Source organism: Musa acuminata, chromosome BXJ3-6 (assembly GCF_036884655.1).
Source record: "Musa acuminata AAA Group cultivar baxijiao chromosome BXJ3-6, Cavendish_Baxijiao_AAA, whole genome shotgun sequence".
Taxonomy (NCBI): Eukaryota; Viridiplantae; Streptophyta; class Magnoliopsida; order Zingiberales; family Musaceae; genus Musa; species Musa acuminata.
The window spans coordinates 33,008,923-33,033,741 of NC_088354.1; the positions used below are offsets into that span (position 1 = coordinate 33,008,923).

Below are 24,819 nucleotides of genomic sequence, written 5' to 3' on the forward strand. Positions count from 1 at the left end.
CCGGGGGGTGGGTTCTCGTTGTTGCAGAGGCCTGGTTGCATGTGGGGGCGTTGGCTAGGAGGCGAGCGGGATGATGGTCTGCACCACGCCCGCTAGTGCCCGCACTTGGTGGGCGAGATCATGGAAGGCTTCGGGCGAAACAGGTGGTGGGCCGACGGGGGCGTCGGGCGGCGACAAGCCTGGGTCGTTGAACAGTCGCCAGTATCTCTCCGAAGTCGTGGTGGGGCGTTCGACTCGGAGCTCCTCCCGCGAGGGATGATTCCCTGGGGTCCTGACCGGGCGCGACCCCGTAGCTGCGGGTTCGCTAAAGTGGGTCTGCTAATCGGTCGACATTCGGGCCCTTCCTCTAGCGCCAATCTGTTATGGTAAATAACTTTTTTAGCCGTGACCTCGGGGTCGACGCGGCTGGTTCAGGGGTCCGAATGGCGGGGATCTTGCGTGGCGTGCCTCGGGTCCTTCTAGTGGCCAACCCTCGGTGATCTGGATGTCCCGTCAGGGGGAGAGCTTTGCCGCAGCGTCGGGGAAGAGGCAACCTCGTCTCGCACCTGCACACTAGTCGGGTCGGAGGCTCGACCCGACCCCTCTGACGATCAAGTTAGCGACGTGGAGAGGGTGGTGGAAGAGGGAGTGCTTCTGTGTGAGTTCTGTCCCCTCCCGCCTGTTTAGGGTGCCAGGGTATTTATAGGGAAGCTTACGGTCACCTGATGTACCCGCCTGTGTGAGGCGAGGTCGCGCCTCTGATGGCGTCTGACACCGTTACTGGCGTTGCGTGGAGAACCGGATTGTCGCAGGGTATGGGCGAGGGTTGGTAGTCATCCTGCACTACCACGGTCAAGCGTACGGGGTCGGAAGTCGTTGCTTGATAGCGGGCGACGTCAGCGCGAGTCGAGTCAGCATTATTGCCTTCCACATCGGGCAAAGTGGCACCCACGTGGAGCCGTCGTCGTGACACGTCACGTCGCCATTATTTCCCCTATTAATAATCATAATCATTTTAAATTTTAAATTCCAACCATTATCAATTTCTATGTTAATCAAAAGATAAATGTAAGTGAATCATTTGTATAAATCAAATATTAGCTGTATAACTATAAAAAAAAATCATAAGTAAAATATTATAATTCTCCCTATTCATGCATAGATCACTGTTTCTTTCCTTTGTCATCAATAAAGATAAGCAAAAGTAGCCATTACTTTTTTCCCTTTGTTATCAATTAAAAAAATCTGAATATAATAACAACTCAAACTACTTGAATAGTGACAGTTGAAAGTGACTAAACAATATTCATAAAAAGTCTTAAGATGTTAGTAAAGATTTTTTTTTTTTTAATTTGAAACCTAATATCCTAGTTAATCATGTATCATCATTCAATGAAATTTAGTATGTATAATTCTCTTCTAATAAAATCAAACTATTCTTTATTTAGGGGTTTAGTAAATATATCTATTAATTATTGTTTTATATTAATGAAGTCCAAGAATATGTTATGACTGTTAATATAATCCCTAATAAAATAATACTTAATGTTCATATGGTTAGTCTAAGAGTGTTAAATAGAATTTTTTTATCATACAAATTAAAATAGCGTTATCATATTTTTATAAGAATGTTTTTCAAGCATATTCCATAGTATTATAAAATATGTTTTATCCAAATAGTTTGTGCATAATATGCACTTACTATAACATGTTTTAGCTTTTAAAATTTTACTTCCTCCATGACTAAGAAATTAGTGCATTGTCTAAAAATTGATAAGTTCCAAATGTATATTTTTTTATCTATTATATATCCAATAAAGTCAACATCAACATAAACAATCAAATCAAGATTATCATATTTGGGATATCATAGTCCTAAAGATAATGTTTCTTTCAAGTATACAACTTTATTTTTTCAACATTGAAGTATGATTATTTAGGATTTGATTAAAACCTAGCACAAAGATCCATACTTAACATAATATCATGTCGTGATAGTAATAAGATATAATAAACTTTTTATAGTGCCTATATAGGTTTTTTTATCAAAAGTTTCATTATCATTAACAATGTTTAATTTTGTGGATATTTTTATTAGTATATTGATGGCCTTAGAATTTTTCATATTAAATTTTTTAAGTAGGTCTTGAGTGTATTTAGTTTGATTGATAAAAATTTCATCCTTAAATTGTTTAATTTTTAAGTATAAAAAAATATTAATTCACCCATTAGGATCATTTTAATTTTTGGCTCATATTCTACAAAATGTTCACATAAAAAATAAAAAATATTTAAAAATTATTTAGTAAAATAAAAAATAATATCATCAATAAAAATTAAATAATAAAAATATCAATATTAAAATATTTAATAAATAATATGATATCGATATTATCATTTAAAAAATTGTTTTATCTAAAAAATAGCTAAGTTTCTCACACCATGTCTTAGGGGTTTATTTTAACCCATAGAGAGCTTTATATTATTACTAAACATGATTTAAATAATTTTTTTTTCAAACTTAGGTAGTTGTTCGATATAAACTTCTTTTGAAATAAAACCACTAAGAAAAATAGTTTTTCCATACAATTGATATAGTTTAAAATTTTTAAAACAAGTATAAGGAAGAAATATTCTTACGGCTTCAAGTCTAGTTACAAGAGTAAATGTTTATTCATAATCTATACATTCTTATTAGTTAAAACCTTTGATCATTAATCAAGTATTATTTTGAATAATGATAGTTTGTTCATCTTACTTATTCCTAAAGACCCATTTAGGTTTAATTATAAGATGATTATTGGATCTAGGAATAAGTATTTAAATACTATTTTTCTCAAATTGATTAAGTTCTTTATGCATTTTCGAGACTCAAAAGTCATATTTAATAGCATCATCAATGCATTTATGCTCAATTTGAGATAAAAAAAAAAATATTTATATAAATAATTTTAAAAAAAATGAGTTTAAACCCTTTTGATGTATCATTAATAATTAGCTCTGTAGAATGTGCATCTATATACTTTCATTCCTTGGATAATGTTTCTTCGGAAGTAGAAGTATCTAAATTATTTTGAAAAATAAAATCATCATTTAAATTTAATTTTAAGTTTAAAATAATTATCATCAAAATTAATTTTTTTAGTTTAAGGAGATTCACTAAAAATAACATAAATAGATTTTTCAATAACTAAAGATCTTTTGTTGAAAATCTATAGGCTTTTGAAATGAAATAGTATAAAAAAATAATTTCATTAGATTTAGCATCAAAGTTTTTTAAAATATCTTTGTTATTTAAAATAAAAATATCTATAATAAAAAATTTAAAATAAATATTGAGTCATTTGTTATTCCATAACTCATAAAAAGTTTTAGATAAATGTAATGTTATAAGGACCTTATTTATGACATAGCAAGCTATGTTAATAATTTTGCTTCAAAACTATTTGGATAAACTATATTCATTGAGCATGGTCCTAATCATTTCTTATAAACTCATACTTTTTTTCTCAATAACTCTATTTTATTGTGGGTTTTTTAAATAAAAAAGTTGTGATCATAATCATTTGAATCACAAAACTCTTAAAAATCATGAATTTTGAATTTACCACCATGATTGTTATGAATAAATAAAATCATAAAACTAATTTTATTTTAAAATTATTTATAAATTTTAATAAACTATTTTAAATAATTATTTTTAAACACCAAGAAGTATGTCCAAGTTTATCTACTATAATCATCAACAATCATAAATACATATCTACTACCTCCAATCTTGTGATATCAATATATCCAAATAAGTCTATATGAATAAATTATAGTATTCTATATATACTTGATTTTTGGATTTAAAGATACTCTTTATATGTTTTCCTAATTAACATGTATCATAAATCTTATCTTTAATCAATTTGATTTTACGTATTTTTCTTACAAATTCTTTAATTATAATTTGATAAATCAATTTCATACTAACATGCCCTAGTCTTCTATGCTAAAACCATGTATCATCATTCAAAGCCAAAAGATAAGCTATATTATGAAAGTCATCAAGATTAATAATGTAAACATTCTCACTCTTTAAAGCAATCAAAATTATATTCTTATTTAGTATGTGTATAATGCAAGTACAAAATTGGCTAATGCTTATTAAGTTATATTTCAAATCATCTATCAAAAGTACATCTTCAATTAAAAGACTTGATTTATTATTAATATTTTTAATATTAATAATTTTATTATTATTATTTCTGAATATAATGTATCCTTAATATTAATAAATTTTAATATTAATAATTTCTTAATCATTGATAATATCTAAGAGTCTATGATGAAAAAAACATCTTGAACCCTAAAAGTAGTACATAAAAAGAATTTTTTAAAGAAAAGTTTGGTCTATTTATGTCTAAATTTACACATAGTGATCCATTAATAATTCTAAAATAAAAATAAGGTCATTTCGGACTACAAAACTGATTATAATTTTTTTAAAAAATTTTGGGCCTAAAACATGAAGTTTGATCATAGTTATAATGATTTTGAACAATATCACACTATTTTTGGGTTCCATTCCAAAACCTATGGAACCCTTCAAAATCAGTGTAATCAAAAATTTTTTATCTAAAAATTTTATTTTTTTAATGAAATATTGGAATTAATTAAATAAGCTCAGAATAACTTTTTTAATTTTTCGACAATTAAAGAACCTATTTTTTTTTTAAATAGGTCCTTTAGGTTCAAAAAACTAAGCATAGGTTCTTTAGTGGTCCAAAAAATAGGAAAAAAGGCTTCTCCAGTCAATTACAAGGTTTTATAAAAAAATTTAAAATTTTTGAAAAATTTTAATCGCATCCTATTTGCTAATTCTAGGCTAAATTCAACCATTTAAAGACTAAAATTAATAAAGTACATATTTTAGTAGTTTTAAAATATAAAATAATTATTTGATTTTTGTAAACCAGTTTCAATGTTTCCGTAAAATTTTGGGAATTGTTAGATTTTAAATTATATCAATAATATTATAATATTATATTTTACTTTATATTTAATAATTTGGTTTTTATTTTATTATTATAATTTATTTGTGATAATTGTTGTTTATTTATAATTTTATTATTACTTATATTTTTAATACTATAAATTAGTATATTTATATTATTTATTTTAATTTTTTATTTTGAATCAGTCCAACATTTTAGTTGATTAAACCGATTCAATTGAAAATGCTGGTTCAATTGAATGTATTTAAAGAGAGAGAGAAAAAGAGAAAAATAACGAAAGAATAGTTGAGGGCACTTTTGTTAAAAAAAAAAGGTTATAGTTCTCTAAAGGGGAAAACCAACACGCTACCAAAAAAGAAAAAGTTTTTATCTCATCCTAGATTTATAAAAAAAAATTATTATTTTAATATTCATAAGTTAAATAAAATTTTATTTTAGTTTTGAATTTAAATTCCTATCTTATAATAATAAATATTTTTAAATTTAAAAAATCATTTTTTTATAGGGCTACAAGTAATGAAAAAGCCTATTTCACCTAGGTGATCTATTAGAAGGTAGTAGATTATTTTAAAAATAAATATACGATAAAAATATATCAATAACCAATGCTTGACCATAAAAATTAGATCGTACCTGACCACATGGGTTAGATCATGCTTGGTCAAATGGATTGAGTCTTATTTAACAACATGGGCTGAGTTGACCACATGGATTGGACCATACTTAGTTATATGGGTTGGGTCATACGTTGTCACATGAGCTATGTCTTACTTGACCATAAGAGTTGGGTCAACCTGATTTGGCAGATCAACTTGATGCAAGTCAAACCTACGTCATAAAATTATAATAATCATAATATCAAGATTTCAAAACATAAATGATCCTACATCTTTTTTAAAATCCTCTCATTAGAAATACAGGAGAAATGAGCTCTCTCTTCGAAAAATAAACAATAATTTAAATTTTATTTTAATAAAAAATATAATATTTATTTTTTATGGTTCACACACAAAAATGAAACTTAAACTATTTACTTTGTAAAAATCATATCAGTAGTTAGGAAATAAATTAATTAATTGGATAAATTTTTAATTTATTCACATGATTAAAAAATTAATTTTAATCATTTTCTTAACCATACTCCATAAATAAATAAGTTAATAATTTAAATAAAAATAAGATATTATTTATAATAATTAATTTATATTAAGGGAGAAAATTATTGGTGATTATAGGTTTTTTCAAGACAATCACCTAATAAATAATAATATGAAAAAAAGTAAATATCTTTTAAATAGAAGACAATAAAAAAAAATACTCAACACACAGTTTTATAAAAGAATTCAAAGTGAAAGAAAGATATTATTATTATTATTATTATTATTATTATTATTATTAAAATAATTTTTAAATAAAATAATATTATATGACCTTAAAGGCATGGCTACACATTCTACTAGTATATCTTAACATAAAACCAACCAATCCTATCCTTGGGAGATGGTTCATTGTGAGCTCCATCAAAACTTACCTTAACCCACCCTAGAAACAAGCCTAGTCTATTGGATCCTAATTTGGCAAGACTAACTAACTTCAACTTCCTTTACATTTTTGTAAATTCGTTGAATTCATTGCATAAACAACAACTTCATAAGCTAAGGAGGAAGGAAAAGACCTAACTAACTCCATTACAAATAATATCATTATGAGCCTTGGAGATCAAACAAAAGTTTTATACAATAAGAGCATATCAATACTCTCAGGAAGATTATCACACTCTTTTCATTCCCTAATCAGATCAAACCTAATGTTCATCATACCTTTATATAAGGATAAGATCCTCTAAGAAGTAAAAAAGTTAAAAAAGATATGTTGCTAGTCATCAATGTCCCCACTATAGATCAGAAGGAAAAGAATATTTAATTATCTTAATCATGCAACAAGTTCTTTAGTTAAGACTTTTGAAGAAATATGTTTTAGACAAGAAAAACAAAATGATACCTGATAGGGACAAAAATGGCAATGTGACACGCCATCCCCCTGAGTAACACACTGCCCGAGGCTCGCCATACCCTGCAGCAGCTCGGCCTCCCACGCAACCAAAGGTACAGTCCTGCCTTGCATCAGGTAACATCAAACCTCCTCTATAAATACCCCCGAGCCCTTGGCAAAAAGGGCGGGATCACACACTCAACAGACGGAGGTTTCTCCTCCTCCTAAACCCCCTCCACATCTTTCTCTAACTTGATCGTCGGAGGGGTCGGGTCGAGCACCCCGGCCCGACCTGTGTGCAGGTGCGAGACGGTGTCGCCTCTTCCTGGCGCTGTGGCAGAGCTTCTTCCCGACCCGACCTACCGACCCGACCTCCCGACCCGAACCACCGAGCTCGGCTGCCGAGAGACCCCGAGGAGCGCCCCCAGAAAGATCCCCGTCATCCAGACCCGAACAAGCCGCGTCGGCCCCGAGGCCACGGCTAAAAAAATTACTTACCGTAACATACCTTAAATTATTCAAACATTCAAAAGACTCAAAACAAATACCTTAAATTAGTTATTAATGATACCAACAGATGGATAAAGGACAACATCAGCATGATGATTGCTAAAAATAATACTTATATGATGTTGATGATGGTGTTAAAAAACCAAGATACATCATTAAGCTTTAAGAAATTTTATTTTTGATCATAAGCTAATTATTCTTTTTAGCATAAAACATGGAATAGACAATTCCACTAGCAATTAAGATTCATTAATTGCTAAGGTATCTCTTGATATGGGTTAATTACGTATTATCTCTATAAATTAGTTATCTTTAACATCTCGATCCATATATTTTGAAACGTTATATTGAGATCCTTATATTTACGAAATTGAAACATTAAAATCCTTATACAGGATTAAAAAGATAATTTTATATAATTAAAAATTAAAAGAGAGAAGAGTTTTATTGGAGTAATCGAGTGAAATATTTGACTTTCGTAAATATATGAATCTCAATATAATTTTTAAAAATATAAAGATTGAGATACTAAGAGTAACTAATTACGAAAGATAATATATAATTAACCATGTATTATGAGTAAAACTTAGTCATGCCTACTGATATTGCTACTAAATATTAGCTAATTAAGATGCTATATTGGTCAAAGTTATATATCTAAGTTTAGGCTGGTTCATTTTTAGTCTTAATTAATCCCATGATAGAAGAATTATGAATGTATATGAACACAATTGAGCCTAGACTTGGTTATAAGAATATTGGAGCAGTTGCTAATAAATATACTAATCCCTCGTTACAACAGAGCTATCTTCTTATGCTATGAATGGAGATGATGAGATGTGACAAATTAGTGACCACAAATGTCACACTTGTACACTACTTCACATGTTGTCTATGATGTCATTGATCGATAGGATGTAACCATCACAGGACCTATCGTGTCGCCCAATGGAGAGTTTGGACCACTTGAGCTCATCCTTTGATGTGCCTCTCATAACTATAGCTTCCATCGTAAAAATATCATATGGATCATGCCATGTTAAACAACTACCATACCATAAAAAAAGCTTTTAGTGATTTTTTAGAAACTGAATTTTCTTTTTATTGTTGCAATGCAAGCATACATAACAACTAATATTTTTCATCTTTCTAACAAACTTAAAAATATTGACTCGTTAATTTATTGAGTTTGAATTATCGGTCGCATTTAGACTTAAGTAAATGTCAGTATATTCAAACATAAATATTATATATTTTTTTAAAAAAGATAGATAAATTACAAAATGTTTCGAGTATATTTAAACTCTATGAGGAAAAAAGAAGAAGAAAAGCCTAAAAAACATTCATCAATAAATTCAAGAAAATAAACATATACATTGATGATAATAATAAACAAGTCGATATTTATTTTAGTAAAATTATGAAAAAAAACATATCGTTCAATGAAATCTGTACAATCTTTTCTTTATCCAAAGCCTCTGAACTCCCTCTCTTATAGTCGACTTAAAGATGGCCTTGAGATCATGATATAATATAAGAGGAAAAAGATAACTAATGATTTCATAAATTTTTCAGGGGAACTTATCGTAGTCAAATCCTTAGATAACAGATGTAAGGAATTTCATCTTCTATTAACAAATAATTCATGCAATGAATCAGGGACATGATAATTTTCTAAGATATGTTCTGAAAAAGGGAATGAATGTTAAGATCCTCCCCCAAATGTATTTGGTTAATAATAAAAGGAGAGAGTACTTCCATTGTTGTTGATGTAGGATTAAATCGAGAAATTATATAAATGATCGTATCTTTAAAGGAAAGCAATGAGAAGATGCTAGTATTAACCATAAGGAAATACTTAAAAACTTGTTATTCTTTTATGTCTACTTAGCTTGAGTTATCTCGTGTAAAATTATGTAACCTAGTATCAATTCATCAATTATTTTTATCATCAAAATTCGAGATTCAATAGTATTAATAATAAAAAAATACTTAATAACGAAGAATTATCTCATGTAAAATTATGTAATATTAGCATGCCACATTAATTTAATTATGTTGAACAAAAGATGTCCCAACCTATTTGCATGATGGGATAATTTAATTATTATCCCATCATCTAAATATTAAAATCTTATTAATGATACCCACAACGGAACATAAAGGTGCTCAAATTTGTGTATATCTGTAAATTAAATGTGGATGGTACAAAAATACGGATCACATAACTGTTAAATAAAAAATATTTGGTAAAAAAATAGGGGAAAAAAAGAAGAAAAGAAAAGTGGAGGAAGATATGGTATATGGGTGTGTGTACTGTAGAAAATAATATTCTATCGACTCTTTCATATGTTCTCCTTCCGACTACGTCTCGAAGCCATGGGCACGGGGAGGTTCCCAAATTAGGGTTTTCGCCATGAAGGATTTCGAATGTGTAAGTCACTGATTCCCCCCGTTTCCTTTCGATTCGTCCGATCCTGCGCTGTTGATTCGCTGATTCACCGCCCAAGGAAGTCGCCTCCCTCCTTGATCAAGGTTTCGAGCGGGTTACGGCTCCGAGATTCGAAACATTGGGATTCTAGGGTTAGATTTGTGCCATTGGGTTGCTTCGTGGCTAGGAATTGGGAGATCTCTTCAAGTTCGCTTTTCTTGTGTTTTTTGAGGAAATTTTGATCGAAGAGGCCGCTGATCGGAACGTCGGTTGAGGAAGAAGCGCCGGAAAAGAAGATTTGATTTTTTAGGGTTTGTAGGTTGTTGGATTTTGCCGTCGTTGGTCACCGGTTCTGGGATAAATGTGTATAATTTGTGTGGTTCAGAGGTGGTCGCGGTGGATCGCCACCATGCTGCCTTGGCTGTTGATCCCGCTGATTCTGTTCTGGGCCGTGTCGCCGTTCCTCCCACCGGGTCTCCGATTCGAGATCACCTCGCCCCGGCTCGCCTGCGTCATGGTCCTTCTCGTGACCCTCTTCTGGTACGAGATCTTGATGCCTCAGTTGTCGCTTTGGCGGACCCGCCGGTCGGCTCGCCTGCGGGAGCGCCGCCGTGCCCTTGCGATTGAGATGCAGAAACTTAAGAAGACTGCAACCCGCCGCTGCCGGAACTGTCATACTCCGTACCGAGACCAGAACCCCGGTGGAGGACGCTTTATGTGCTCGTACTGCGGCCATGTTTCTAAGAGGCCTGTCTTGGACCTTCCACGGTCGGTTGGTAGTTCAGGAGTTAATGATCTTGTTGGCAAGAATGGATGGATGTGTAGTCAGGACTGGTCAGCTGAGGGGAGTAGGAATTGGGCCAACCCTCTTCCCCACTATTGGCCAAGTGATGATCAGTGCTCCACGGAGAAGTCGTGTTCTGGTGTGGTGCTTTTTCCTTGCAAGCTGCTATTTTGTTTCTTTACTTGGTTGTTCAGAAAAGTTTTTGGATTTGGTTCGAGGGAAGATGGCTCTGATGCAGACCAGAGTGGGTCATCATCTAAGAGAGGGGAAAATGGAGGAAACCTGCAGGAGAGCAGATGGGAGAAAGCTAGAAGGAAAGCCGAGGAGAAGCGTCAAGCAAAGTTGGAAAAAGAGATGCTGGAAGAGGAAGAAAGAAAGCAAAGGGAGGAGGTTGCAAGGCTGGTAGAAGAAAGGAGGAGAATACGTGATGAGATGCTGAAAACTGAGAAAGAGCATTCTGAGAGTTCTGTTGCTCATAGGGAAAGGGATAATAGGAAGGTAGCAGAGAGAGGAAGGCCTGAAAGAAAGAAGGACAAGGATAAAGGATCCAGCAAAAGTAATTCTGATGTCGAGGACCTAGATAAGAGGATAAACAGGGAAAGTGAGAGAAAGCGTGAGTTTGAAAAGAGGAATGAGACTGAAAGACGGGATTCATTGAAAACAACAGATATGCACAAGCCACATACATCAGGGGCTTTGCATGGGAATAAAGTAACAAGTAAGCCTAGATACTTTGCTCGAATGACAGGTAGTTTTCTATCTTCTTCTAGAAGTTTAAGTGGTGCCACTTTTTTCGGGAGAAATACTCATATCCCAGCTACCGTTAACAAAGCTAGTAAGCCATCTGCCGGATTCATGGATCATGTTTCTGATAAAAAAAGAGATTCTCAAGTGATCGGGGATAAAATGGTCAAGGCTACTCCAAATGGAGATGGTAGAGTTCAGGGGGCCAACACTCATGAGCCTGTGAGTTGTGATACACTAAGTCTCTTTCTTTGATTGTTGTGTATATTCATTTCCATGTATGCTTTTGAATTTTTTAACTTATTAATTAATGCTGGCTGTTGATCTCTTTACATTTTCTAGGTAGGTTCATATGCACAATTACTACAAGGTACTTCCAAAAAATCATGGCATCAACTGTTTACTCGTTCAGCTACTGTATCTCCTTGCCCTGACACGACTACTACATATCAAAATGAGAATGTCCAAGTAGAAGCTCAAAGTGAATGTTTAGGTAATAAAAGATTGCTGCCTAGTTATTCTTCTGGGCAACCATTGCCTTCCGCTGCCTGTACATCAGTCGATGGTGCCTTTAGTAGCAGTTCAGTCTCTTCTTTGGTAGCTGAATCATTAGTTCCTTCTTCCAAAGATGCAGGTGCAAGTTCAATAGCAGATGAAACAGAACTCTTTGAAGATCCATGCTATGTTCCAGATCCAATATCCTTACTTGGGCCAGTTTCTGAATCGCTTGATAATTTCCCATTGGATTTGGGGGCTGGGTTTCTTTCTAGTGATAAGGTGGAAAAGCCTCAAGTCATTGGGATTCTTTCTGGTGACAAGGTGCAAGAGCCTCAAGTCATAAAGAATATATCTGCTCCTCGAAACATATCCAAGCCTTCTCCAATTGAGTCTCCTATCTCGAGATTGCGTGTTTCAGATGAAAAACAGACTGCATTGGGCCAACTTCCATGTAATTCAAAGTCACAGGATTCACATCCTACTATTGTGGATGAGTCACAGGGTACTTGGCAAATGTGGGGAACTCCACTTGCTCATGATGGTTTGGGATTAGGTGGGCCTTCCAGCTGGTTTTTGCCCATAGGGCAGAAGAATCTGAAACAAGAAGACGCCATATATCCTTTTCCTCACAACCCTATGACATCATTTATCGCAAAGGAGAGTCCTACTCTTCTGGGTATACAGGCTCCTCAGCATGTATATGATGGTAATCAGCAGAATGGTGGGACATATAATTTCCATGGTGTTGGTATCAATGGCAGTGATCATTGCTTGCAGAAATCACCCTTCCAGTCATTGCCTGTTGATGCAAAAAGCAATTTGCTTCCTGTTGGTCTTGTGGATAATATGCAACACATTGACCCAAGACACAATAGTCCAAAAAGGTCATCTGCTGACTGTCCTTTTGAGCCAGCCCCTGCAAATTCTTGGTTCAGGTAAGTATCTAACATGCATTACAATTATTCTATTGTTGAATTCCATTTATTGTAGAACTGTTTTGTTTGACACCTGTGCTTATCTGTGTCATCGAAATTGAAGACCAAAGAATAGTTCTTGCTGTGGACAAATTACATGTTGTCGTAGTTGGATTTGTTTGTTTACTTGTATTTGGACCTAGGTGTGTTTGTTGTCTTGCCTGCTGGTTTCCTATCTGACACTACAATGTATTGCCTTCCGACTCTTTTCTTGTATTATAATTAAAAGGTTTAATGAATATAACATATTGCATTGCATCTATCTAATACTAAGTTTCCTTGCCTTAGTTATTTGTTCGTTCGCATTGTGAACTTAAACGGTCTTATGTAAGCTAATTGCAAATTAGGCATCATGTCATCTTAGCGAGATTGAAAATTTGTTCCTTGGAAGATATTTAACAAGGATTAGTGATGCTGATAAAAGAAGAAAGATAACCTTTACTCTTCTGGTTTATGTACATTTTTTGATAAATTCTTTGAATCATGCAAATCATAAAAGGTCCTTGTATTTTTGTGATGTTTGGAGGGTTGAGAAATGTTTTCTGTAATTCTTAAATCTTAAAATTGAGGATGACGTTTTTAGTTCTTTGCTATAATTGGAATCTTCATGCAGATTCCTTATTTTGATAGATGGTGGTTAAACTTTCTTCCACATTTGGTGACTTCATTTAGTAAATAAGATATGTTACCATTTCCAGGACATGTTCATGCAACTTCTTACTCTGGACATTATTTATCTCTTTGTTGACTTGTATGTCCCGACCATATTAAGTATGGAAGTGTGTGTTAATTAGGGAGGTACTTACAGCCGTTTTCAACAGCGCGGAGTGCCTTTTTTTTTGTTTCCGTGTATGTTGAGATGAGCTGCTTGGCCATTCAGAATTCTGTTTTTTTTAAGTTCATCTAGTTTGATATTTAGAAATTAGAATATGAAGTCATGCTCTATCATAAAAATCAAGGTTAACAAAAGAAATAAGCAATTGAATTAGGAAAACTGCTTCAAAAGTCCATTTTCTTTTGCTTAAGTTAGTGTGGTAGGTGCTTGATTAAAATTTCATTTTTACTTGGTACATTGCATATGCTTTCTAATATTAGGACTCAATAAATTTACAGCCATAAAGTAAAAGTGTTTGTCCATCCCAAAATTTCGAAATTATGTCTATTATGGGCAAAATCAGCCATAACTGACATGATACTATATATATTTGTCAAAATAAATATTTTTGCAGCTACTGTTCAGAACCATTGCCTTTTGATATTTTAGTACATTGCCATTGATGGAGCTAAATGGGAGCATTACACATTGTCACAGACTCATTGCCGAAGTTGTGTGATAATCTTGGGTATGAAATCCTTTAAAGGACTGGTAAAAGAGAAAAGGACGAAGTGAACAAGTGAATGCATTGATGTCATCCCTCTACTGAAGTGTAAACTCAAGATACCATAAACAAACATAAAGTAAACATTTTATAGACAATACAAAGTATAGAGATGGATTTTGCAATCTTTGAATGGTCATGCAATAAAGGATCCCTTGCCACGCATAAAAGATGCGTAAGTACCTATCCGACACTGCTGCCAGACTAAGCAATAAACCAACCTGGGACACTACTTTGGTGTCCCATCCAACCTTGTGCCACTTGGGGATTCTAGGGGTTTGTGTTTCGTGCCATATCTCTGCTTTAGAAAATCCCAGCAAGTTGCGAGTTGGAGGCTTCATTTTCAGACAGTTTTGCCTTGATGTGATGACAACATGCAAGCTATGGTTATAAGCTAGAAATGGCCACAAAATTCAATCAAAATGGGGCTGCTAAGTCTACTGTCAATGTCAATCTTTTACATGCTACCTGAGGTATGAACAAATTGAAAAGTTCAAACATTACATCAGACACCCTTGCTATGGACAGTAACAAGGACAACCAAATTACACTATTGGAGGACAAAAGATGGCCTTCATGACTCATACATCATGTCGTCTTTAGTTTAATATTTTTTTCTTATGTATTGGCCTCCAAATATGTCAAAAAGGAAAACTGAAAAAATACAATACCACGTCCTAGGAATCATATTGCTTGATTCAAGGTCAGTTGATCGGGAATCTACCATTTATAGAGAAGCTTTACTTCCATTTTTTTCTTTTGAGATATGATCTTCCTTATATGTAAGATTGTTGCTTAGGATTAGTTTGTTTCTTTAGCAGATGCAATCAAATTTAATTTCCTAATCATCATTCATTTTTTAGCTTAATTTTTTCCTTATCTTGTATAATATTGGTAGGTGATGTAGAAATACACAAGATTTTGTGCCATGTGGCAACTTCCAAACAATCAAAATATTTAAAAGATTAAAATTACAAAAATTGACTTTTACATCAGTTCAAGCAGTGTTAAGATATGGTATTTCATAAAGTGACATAAGACAAAAAAGTTACTTGGCGTTTTCTTGATGTCATGCTAAGATATGGTATTTACTCCGACCTTGATGTCATGCTGATCTTTAAGCTTTATTCTTGTCCTTGTCATAATATAGCTAGAGAAGAAAGATATTTTGTTTGAGAAACTGAATACCCTAACTGTATTAAGATAAAATTATCCTTTATGTCAAATAATGTTGACAAAAATCATGAAGTGCATCAAAAAAACTATTGGAAGTATTTTTGCTCCGAAACATGATTCATGGTATCGATCAGTTCCTATATGACATCCAATTTTTGTTAATATCTTCCAAGATCGATCTGATTTTGATCAATATCTTGGTCTTATAGTAAGAAATCAGTAGGAAAGTTGGAAACAACTAAATAAATATAATCAGGTGGTGTCGGCTGATTTTGGTTGATTCAGTCTGATTTTTACCTTCTCAAATAAGAAGAGAGATTGGAGAAGAAGAGGTAGGCTGAATTAGAGAAAAGTAAAAAATATCTATGGCTCTGTGAAATAAATGAAACAGTCATTATTTGTTTTTTGTTGCAACGATGCTTTTCTCATTGACCATTTTGCTGCAATTCACCATTCATTATCATTAAAATGAGGAAAGGTTTTAGGGATCTAAAAGGGTGGAATTGAGGAAAGTCCTTGACTTCTCAATGAAATAGGGATGCTTTCATACAGAGAGGATGTTGAAGATAATCCCAATTCCTTGGTATGTTTATGCTTTAATCTACTTTCCACCTGAATGATGATTGCAGAAGCATTTAGGCCATAGCAGAGCTTTTATGTGATTGTAACTGTTACTTTAATAATATCTTTGTATAATATGGTTATATTTAAAATTTAATAATTATATAATAGTTTTAAATGAATTATTCTCTATTTCTTGTTGTTATTATATTTTTTAAATCTTTTATATGTTAATTTTATTTTTATTTGAAAAGACAGATATCTTATGAAATATGTTCCTTATATTTTTTTTATGTTTTCTAGTATTTTGCTATTTATATGATTTTAATGATTTTTTAGGATTAAAATTCTAATTTATACTTTTTTGTTGATCCGATTCTGTTGATTACATCTGATTGTTCTGTTGATCCTGATTATATTGTCCCTAGTCAATATTGGTTTTGAAACCAATTTTACCTACTAGCCTTTATTAAATTGGAACTTTAAGTTCACAATAATGGTATAACTGAAATCAGTATTTAGTGCAACTGGTCTACAAACTGGTCTGTAAGGCTCTGTGAGAAGTTGTGCAGGCAGATTGTGGACCGTAGAGTGGATCTAGGATTTTCTCTGGTTTTTTGGGTTGACTGACAGTGAACCTGTGGACATGTTATAATTGTAGTGTTGCCTTATTGATGTGCATTTCTTGATGGTGAATGGAAGGTCTGGCATTAGAGGCAGCTGAAGCTGGACCAATATATTGTATATAATCCTTTTCTTTTTTTCTTCAGTTGTTTAGCTTTTTGCATTTTTTCTAATTTCTCTTACAAAGACACCTATCATGAATGGTGACAAAACATACCAAAATGTGTTCATTTGCTAGCATGTGTGCAGATGTCCCTAGATGAGGACTATATTGAGCAATGAAATATCTATTTTTATAAATCTATAAAATTCCTAAAGATCGGACTCCCTTGAGAACTCATCATTGACATTTGTAGATGACTAATTGATTGATGAGAACAATCATGCCTTTTAAAGCTGACTTGATGAAATTTGTTTCTGAGGCTTAGTTGAGAATTGTGTGATTTATGTTCGAAGAATTGTGGTGCGTAATATAGTTTTTCATGTAGTCTTGAAATTCTGGAGGAGCTATGATTTGATGAATTGGTATTCCTGCATATGACTCGAGAAAAAGTCTGGTCATTTCTGAACATGTGAAATTACTGATTTAGCATTTTGATGTTGTCATGACATATTGACCTCTTAGTTGTGTGAAAATTTATTAGTTAGTATATTAACGAGGACATGATTTTTAATTATATTGGATCAGCCTTTTATCACTCATGTCAATGCTGTTGAGTTTGATCAGTTGATTTCTTGATCTGATCGATCTCATTTGCTTGGTCTTATCATGTTTGGAGATATTTAATATAGATTTGGTCCAAACATTTTGTGTTTACTTAGGCTTGGTAATGTTTAATTATTGAAAAGATCTTGTTCTGATTTTGTTTCATCATCTTTTGTGGTACTGATGAATTGGATTTTGTTTTGAGTTGCTAACAGTTCATATCATAGTCATATACTCCAAGCAGTAATCACATGTGAATTTGCACAAGAAGAGGGTTTATTATTAGCAGTTGGTCCTGATGACTGATGTCTTGTCTTTTGGCATTAAGCATCACAATATTATATAATTATTAGATTTATTTTCTTTTTCTCCCTTGTTTAGAGGGTAAGCTTTGAAGTAGCATTTCATTTGCTCTGTTGCAACCTTGGAATCATTCATGGCATATGAGGATGAGGTTTGCATCAAATTCTCCCTGGGAAGAACCTAATTGTCTTTTTTTTAGGCTTATTGTGGAGAGAAAGCTAAAGATGCATGTCTTTGTGTTTTATTTTTTTTTAATTTTTTGCCTTGCCATACATTTGATGGCAGAACATGAAGCTCACGTGAGCAGTAGCTTCGTATCATGATATGCATCCTATTCATGATTCTTTCCTACTTATGACCCTTACTGGATTCAATCTTAGGACCATTCTGATTTAACTTGTTACGAACCAATCCAGTGAGATAACTGATCTATTAGTTTTATAACCCTGAATCATAGATCCAAAATGCACAAACTCATGATAATAATTGTGGTCTCATCTACTCGTTTAAACTTTCTCAATTCTTTGACTTCCAATGTGGGGTTATATTAGGATGCCACAATTAACATATGTCACATTTTGTGGTAGTAGTTTCATTTTTAGAAAAGACTTTGATAGTTAAAAGTTATAAAATGACTATTGTTAGTGATACAACAAATGGTAAAGGAAGATTTAAAAGAACCTTAATAGAAACTATAAATAAGGATCTAAAAACTCTTAACTAAACATTTAACCTTTTACAGATCTCAATCATGGCAAAGGATTCATGTAGCCGACTCCAAGTAGTTGGGACTTATGGTTTTGTTTTTGTTATTGTTATTGTTGTTTTATTTCTAGAAAAAGAACAATTTAACCTTCACATGGGTTTATTGTGATATGATATAACTGTGTGAACTATAATTTGTAATTTTCTAAACCATTGATCAAATAATGCTTAATTTCAACATCATAGTAGTAGACCTATCTAGCACTATAAACCAACTCAATTCACCAAAATTTGATATGGGACTAAGTTGGGATGTCACAATTGATATCTTTGGTAATATGCCTTATTTAACTTGGCTAAAAAAACTGATATATACATGCTGGTAATAATTTCATTTCTGAAAAAAAGGAAAAAATAATTTAAACTTTAACTTTGTGAACCTTGAATACTTGTATTTGTCACTGTTCCTTGCTCAGTACTTTTAATTATTATCTGTGAGTCTCAAGCTTGCATTTCCCTATTCTTAATTTTTTTTAATGACTAGAGAAATTTATTTATTTTTCCTTTGCTGTACAAGCTTAGACTACAAACAAAAAGGTATATAATTGTAGTACCAACCATATGTTGCAAAAAATTAGGTTCTGGATCAATTTTTGGATCTTCTAGAAATGAATTACCACATTTGAGTATTTATCCTTGGATAAAAACAATCTTTTGCATCCAGTTCAGGTAACATGGGTATTTCGGTACATTTTGACATCCTTCTTTGGACATATATTCTTTCTATATCTTTAGTCTCAGTATATTTGACTGTTAAGTATTGTCATCATAATTGAGTGAGTACCTTCTCTTCTTCATATTTTTAGCAAGTCAGGTTGGATTATATAATTCATCCCTGGCCACTGATTTCTGGAATTCAAATATGGTAGAACTTAAAAAATAGATATATGTCTAGGAAGAGGTACTTTCCTTTGATCAACCATAGGACAGTTGATCTAGAGATACTTGCTTCTGTTATCCATAAGACCTCCTCATTTAGCAACACTATTTGGGCTCAATCTTCCTTTTATAATGTGTCAGTTTATACCCATTCATTTGGTTTTGCAGATTTTGCAAGACTGTGTTCTTTTTCTTCTTCTTTTCAATGGACTAAGTGAGATTGGCCTATTTTGTGTTAAAGTGGCATAATTGAGAGTACAAAATTAAGCATGATATCATACAAATTTATGTACACTAGGCATCATATTTTGGAATTATTCTTTTTCGTGAGGATATTCTGATTCGTTGTATCTCAATTTGGATTGATTAAAGGATTGTAACCTTGCCTATATTTTCTCATTCCAGAGATGGCAGTCTTCCGAATGTTGGCAGGGTGGAGTGGGCAGCTACTGGTCCTCAGCAAGATGGAAACTCTTCCTTTGCAAACTCAAATATTGGAGGCTTGTTCTCAGCTAGTCCAGAGACAGCATCAGTCTGGTCGTTCAGTCAAAAGGAGTCGGTATAAAACACTGAAGAACTTGTTCATTTTATCTTAAAGCTAATGAAATGGTCATCTCACTAGCATGATTAGAGATGCATGCATGCATTCATGAATCCCTTCAAGATGCCCATTAGTCTTGTTAGAATGAGTTTATGAGTTGGCAGGTTGATAATGAAGAAGCTCATCATTTCTTTTTTTCCATTCCCTCTTGGTGTATTGTCATTTGGAAATAATATTTATGTCCTTTGCAGTCGAGTCTAACCCGTCTCTTGCGTTTATTTCTGATAGAGGTTTTAAATAGGTAATCCACTATATAACAGCACATGGCCGAAGGTTGGAGATATAATTGCAAAACGCTCTGGAACTTGTTTCAACAGTTTGCAACGTTTCACAGGTATGATTCGTTTGGTACTCGGGAAATTATGGTGGGATCAGCGGGATACAATTTGAGGAGGTAATGCATTGATCGAACTAATGGTTTGTGCAGTCCCAATTCATATTAGTTGAAGGTTCTTAATCTGACATCGATAGTCGGGTGTCAATCTTGGCTTAATGATTTGTGCCGCAAAGTATTCGTCTTATTGAATCGGGATCTCATGCTTGGGGCCTTTGATGAGAATCTCTATATTAGTTCGATCTTTGTTCTTAGGTGTAGAAAACCTGTGGGACTGATACGGAGCACTCTTGTTTCTCTGTTGGTCCATGTAGATCAGTAAAAGGTAAGGCTTAATAGAACGGTAAGGTTGGTGAGAGATCAAGATTGTTTCTTTATGATACAAGAGACCAGAGTTTGAGTCACAGAAATACTTAAACATGCATTTAGAGGAACAGCAATAATTTCATGCCCTTATATATATTTCGGGACGGAGACTAGAAACTGGTCAGAGATCAATACAGGTCTGGGACGGAGACTTGAAACTTTACATGAGTGTTAAATGGATCCAGATCTTGCAGCAACTACTAAGTCTGCCCGAGTTTTCAAAATTATCCACAAGATCACAAACGCAAACACGATGGTGATGAACAAACAAATCAACACGAGACTCCTACTGTAAAGCAGCAGCATATAGAAGGAAATGGCTTCTTATATCCATTGGAAATTTTAGGAGTTGTCCTCCCAGTTTCAGCATCACCATATAAAAAGGGCAAACAGAGAGGTAAACAAGACAATGCCTTCTTACATCCATCCAGGCAACATATCATTACTTGTTTTAATTGGCTAACTGAGAGTCCAAACTCGACAGAGAGGATTGTGTGTTCTCTCTCTGTTTGCCATCGGAAACACTAGCTGAGGAGGAGCTTCTTTGTCTAAAATTCATGACCATAACAAACAAGCTTATGCTATTTAAAGCAGAGAGATGAAGCTACACTAATAAGCAAGCACTAGTGGCGAAGTTGGAACTCATAGTTGCAACTTTTGCTTCCATAGTGAAATCTCACCTGAAGAGGCCCAAGAACATCTCTCTGCCAACAACATCTATAAACAACATACATATATACACAACATTTAGAGAGTGTCGATACAATTGGAAATGTGTCATGAAGCTGACAGCCAAGAATTACCGAAGAAAAATGTAAAATTGCATGAAAATTACTTGATCAAGGAGCTTCTTGTAATAATGACACTTCTGAAAGTACAGTTAATCACCTTGCCATGTCCACACGATATCCTTCAGAGCTGGCCTCATGCCCTCTTTTATCAACTTCTGATACTCTACAGTGTCACCATTGGACTTCTTTATTTCCACCAAACGAAACAAAGGGGTGATCTCAAAGATCTCGGCATCCATGGCTAGAACACCTTTCTTGCCTTCATCCAGTCTCTCTATTTTTATAACCCCCGTGTCCTTCTTCTTAATCTTTAACTTCAGATGCTTGGCTAAGTCCTCAAACTTTGAGATGATGGTTGATGGTGGCATGTTGGAAGTGAATAGTGCTTCCTTATCTTGGTTCCACTCCCGAAACAGACCCGAAAGATTGAATCCTGATAGAAGAGTGATGATATCGAAAGCATTCAATTTTGTGACTTCATCCGACTCTTGCATTCCTTCATCAGTTTTGCTACCGACGGAGTTGAAAGCTCTGGACACATCCATGAAAACTTTGCTATTTAATTTCTTGTCATCAGTCTCTTTTCTGAACCATTTGCTTTCGGTAATTGTTGACATTGAAATTCTGGTACTTGGATTAGGATCTAAAATTTTTGATATCAGCTTCCGGACATCAGATGAGAACCAACTAGGGAATCTGAACTCACTTCCCCCAATTTTCCTGTACATCTCCATGAGATTTGAATCGCGAAAGGGAAGATAACCTGCCAAAAGCACAAAAAGAATCACCCCACAGGACCAGATATCAGCTTTGGCACCGTCGTATCCCGTTCTACTGATTACCTCAGGAGCAACATATGCTGGAGTCCCACAAATAGTGTGCAGTAGTCCATCTTGCCTCTTGGAATCAGCAAGAGCACTCAAACCAAAATCTGATACCTTCAGGTTCTCATTATCATCCAATAGTAGGTTTTCGAGCTTCAAATCACGGTGGTAAACGCCTCGACTGTGACAGTAATCGACAGCGATGACCAGCTGCTGAAAGTATCCTCGTGCGACATCCTCTTGTAGCCTGCCTTTGGCAACCTTGTCAAATAGCTCACCACCTTTTACATACTCCATGACAAAATAAATCTTGCTCTTGCTTGCCATGACCTCAAAGAGGCGCACAATATTTGGATGCCTCACCAGCCTCATTACTGATATCTCCCGCTTGATCTGTTCTGCACCACCAACTCTAAATACTTTCTCCTTGTCAATCATCTTAATGGCAACGCTCTGGCCAGTTCTAAGATTCCTAGCATAATATACCTTTGCGAAATTTCCTTGTCCTAGTAATCTCCCTACTTCAAATCTTTGCATCAGGATAGGCCCTCTGTTTTCCATGTATGCTTATGATACTTCAAACCAGACCGATACTACACAATATTTACAACGCCTCGAAGACCAGACAGTGTGTCACCGACTACTCCAAGGATGTTACTGACTATTAACTGACCCTACAACAATGTTAAATCGGCCCCGACTACTCCAAGGATGTTACTGACTATTAACTGACCCTATAACACTGTTAAATCGGCCCCGACGATGGATATACTGGATTCTGCCATGCTTCCAGGTCTTATTTACAATGAGAAAGGATCATGCAACTGGAGCAACAATTCTGTAAGCACAGTTGAAGCGATCCTGTTACACGCATCTTTCTTCTTGGACAATGCTGAAAGAAGGGAGAATCCACGTTAATTCTCGCAACTTAGTCAGCTTCACATACAAGCTAAAAGATTTTGCAGGTATAGTGAAAACTACTTTCATAGTCACAAATGACACAGGGTCATAAAAGACAGCAATAGCAATTAGAAAACACATGATCAATCTAACCATATGATGACTTGTAGCCAAAGAAGCTTCCATTGTGATCCTATACCACTTTTTTTGTTATATTTAGGAATACTTTCAATATTGAAGATCACGTACATCTGTACATGGCATATAGATGCAGGAATAGTGCTTTGAGCTAAATTAAAACATCTGATAAGCCTTACAGAGGAAGGAACAGCAAAATCTTGGTCTTTCAATAGATATCAATACTTGATATCCATAATACAATGGAGAAAAGATAATTTTCTCATATTTTCTGCATTGAATTCAATGGCCACTGACAATGATGGATAACCATTTCCATCAAACTCCAATTACCACAACCTATCACATGACTCGTTTGATGTCTCTTCAAAGATTAGCAGTTCCGGAACTCAAGATGACAGCAGAAACTTTCCAACATATCTAAACTAACAACGAAAGGGGAGACCTTACCTAGCAGAAAACAAATAATTTCTTTCGCGACATATAAAAAAACTGCCATCCAAATGCAACGATACTTGCGAAACTTTCACCACAATCCACAGGAAATCGTCGAAGAACCGCTAACATCACCGAGTTCGAACACGAAATCACGGTCACAGCACTAGAAATCAAGATATTTTACGGGGATCCAGCAAAAAATAGAAAGGAGGAGACCAAAAAGGCGAGACGTTTCCCCACAAATCCCACTAAAAAACTCGCCTTTTCCGATTCATCGAACAACCGCAACCAACACGAGAACAGAGACATCTACGCAGCCCTAACACAAGACAAAGGTGTTGTTACCTTCCCAGCCTTAGTGGCAGAACACCACACCAACCTCGCCTCGACCTCGGAAGTGGAATCGGACCGGGAGAAGAAAGAAACGTCGGCGGCTCTGCGTCCCACAGCCGCCACTCGCGATTCCGTATACGTCCCGACCGGGCGTTCAAATACCAAGCAATGCAAGAAACGCAGAGGCGAAGCGGCAGGCGCTTCATCATTACCTGCATGTTCTACTTGAAGTACCAAAACTGCCCCTTCTAATTCTCATATGACATACAATCGATACGAAGGTTCCGGAACATGTGGACCCGAATCGAACCAAAATCGAGCATCGGTTCGGATTAGAGGCAATCCATGTGCGATCGATTTTGTAGATTCAATGAATCGGACTTGGATATGACCTCAGCACATGTCGCCTTCTACTGTCGTTGTCTCTCTAAGGAAAAGGTTGACTTCCTCTTATGGTATCACACGTTTCTTGTTCCACTGCAGAGACACGCCTCTGGCCGACCAGTGTTCGTGTAATCGATCGCAACACACGTCGCTTGTTGTTTCGTTTGCCATACGATTGCTCGTGCCAACCTTTTTTTCTTTTTTTTTTCTAATTAGAAGATATTATTATTATATTAAATAACATAAATTTAAATTTAAGACATATTATTTGTGTAACACTATAATAATCAAGTTGGATGTCGCAATACAAATATTATTTTCTCTCGCGTATGGTCAACCACTTCTAATTATAATTGACATTAGTTAATTGGGACTAAAAATATATATAAATACTCAATAATT

At 34.5% G+C, this 24,819-nt stretch overlaps 2 protein-coding genes across 3 annotated transcripts; one reads left to right on the plus strand and one right to left on the minus strand.

Moving 5' to 3' along the window:
* The first annotated feature begins 9,814 nt into the window (after positions 1 to 9,814).
* LOC103989045 (uncharacterized) lies at positions 9,815 to 20,104 on the plus strand. 2 transcript variants are annotated; one of them, XM_009407781.3, is made up of 4 exons: positions 9,815 to 11,665; positions 11,786 to 11,936; positions 12,072 to 12,876; positions 19,714 to 20,104. In XM_009407781.3, the coding sequence occupies exons 1-4, from the start codon at positions 10,277 to 10,279 to the stop codon at positions 19,871 to 19,873; spliced, it is 2,505 nt and encodes an 834-aa protein (XP_009406056.2). In that variant the 5' UTR covers positions 9,815 to 10,276; the 3' UTR covers positions 19,874 to 20,104. The 2 variants fall into 2 exon arrangements, with proteins under 2 accessions (XP_009406056.2, XP_009406055.2); XM_009407780.3 differs by having other exon boundaries at positions 11,786 to 12,876.
* Positions 20,105 to 21,329: 1,225 nt separating this feature from the next.
* LOC135640475 (CBL-interacting protein kinase 18-like) lies at positions 21,330 to 24,239 on the minus strand. Its single transcript, XM_065154940.1, has 2 exons — positions 24,046 to 24,239; positions 21,330 to 23,116 (listed from the first exon to the last, which is right to left on the minus strand). Exon 2 carries the CDS (start codon positions 22,783 to 22,785, stop codon positions 21,490 to 21,492), a length of 1,296 nt encoding a protein of 431 aa, XP_065011012.1. The 5' UTR covers positions 22,786 to 23,116; positions 24,046 to 24,239; the 3' UTR covers positions 21,330 to 21,489.
* Positions 24,240 to 24,819: the final 580 nt, after the last annotated feature.

Coding starts and splice junctions, on each gene's coding strand:
- LOC135640475 (XM_065154940.1), bottom strand. CDS start 22,785: ATGGAAAACAGAGGGCCTATCCTGATGCAAAGATTTGAAGTAGGGAGA.
- LOC103989045 (XM_009407780.3), top strand. CDS start 10,277: ATGTGTATAATTTGTGTGGTTCAGAGGTGGTCGCGGTGGATCGCCACC. Junction 11,666..11,785: donor GGGCCAACACTCATGAGCCT/GTGAGTTGTGAT, acceptor TACATTTTCTAG/GTAGGTTCATATGCACAATT. Junction 12,877..19,713: donor CCTGCAAATTCTTGGTTCAG/GTAAGTATCTAA, acceptor TTCTCATTCCAG/AGATGGCAGTCTTCCGAATG.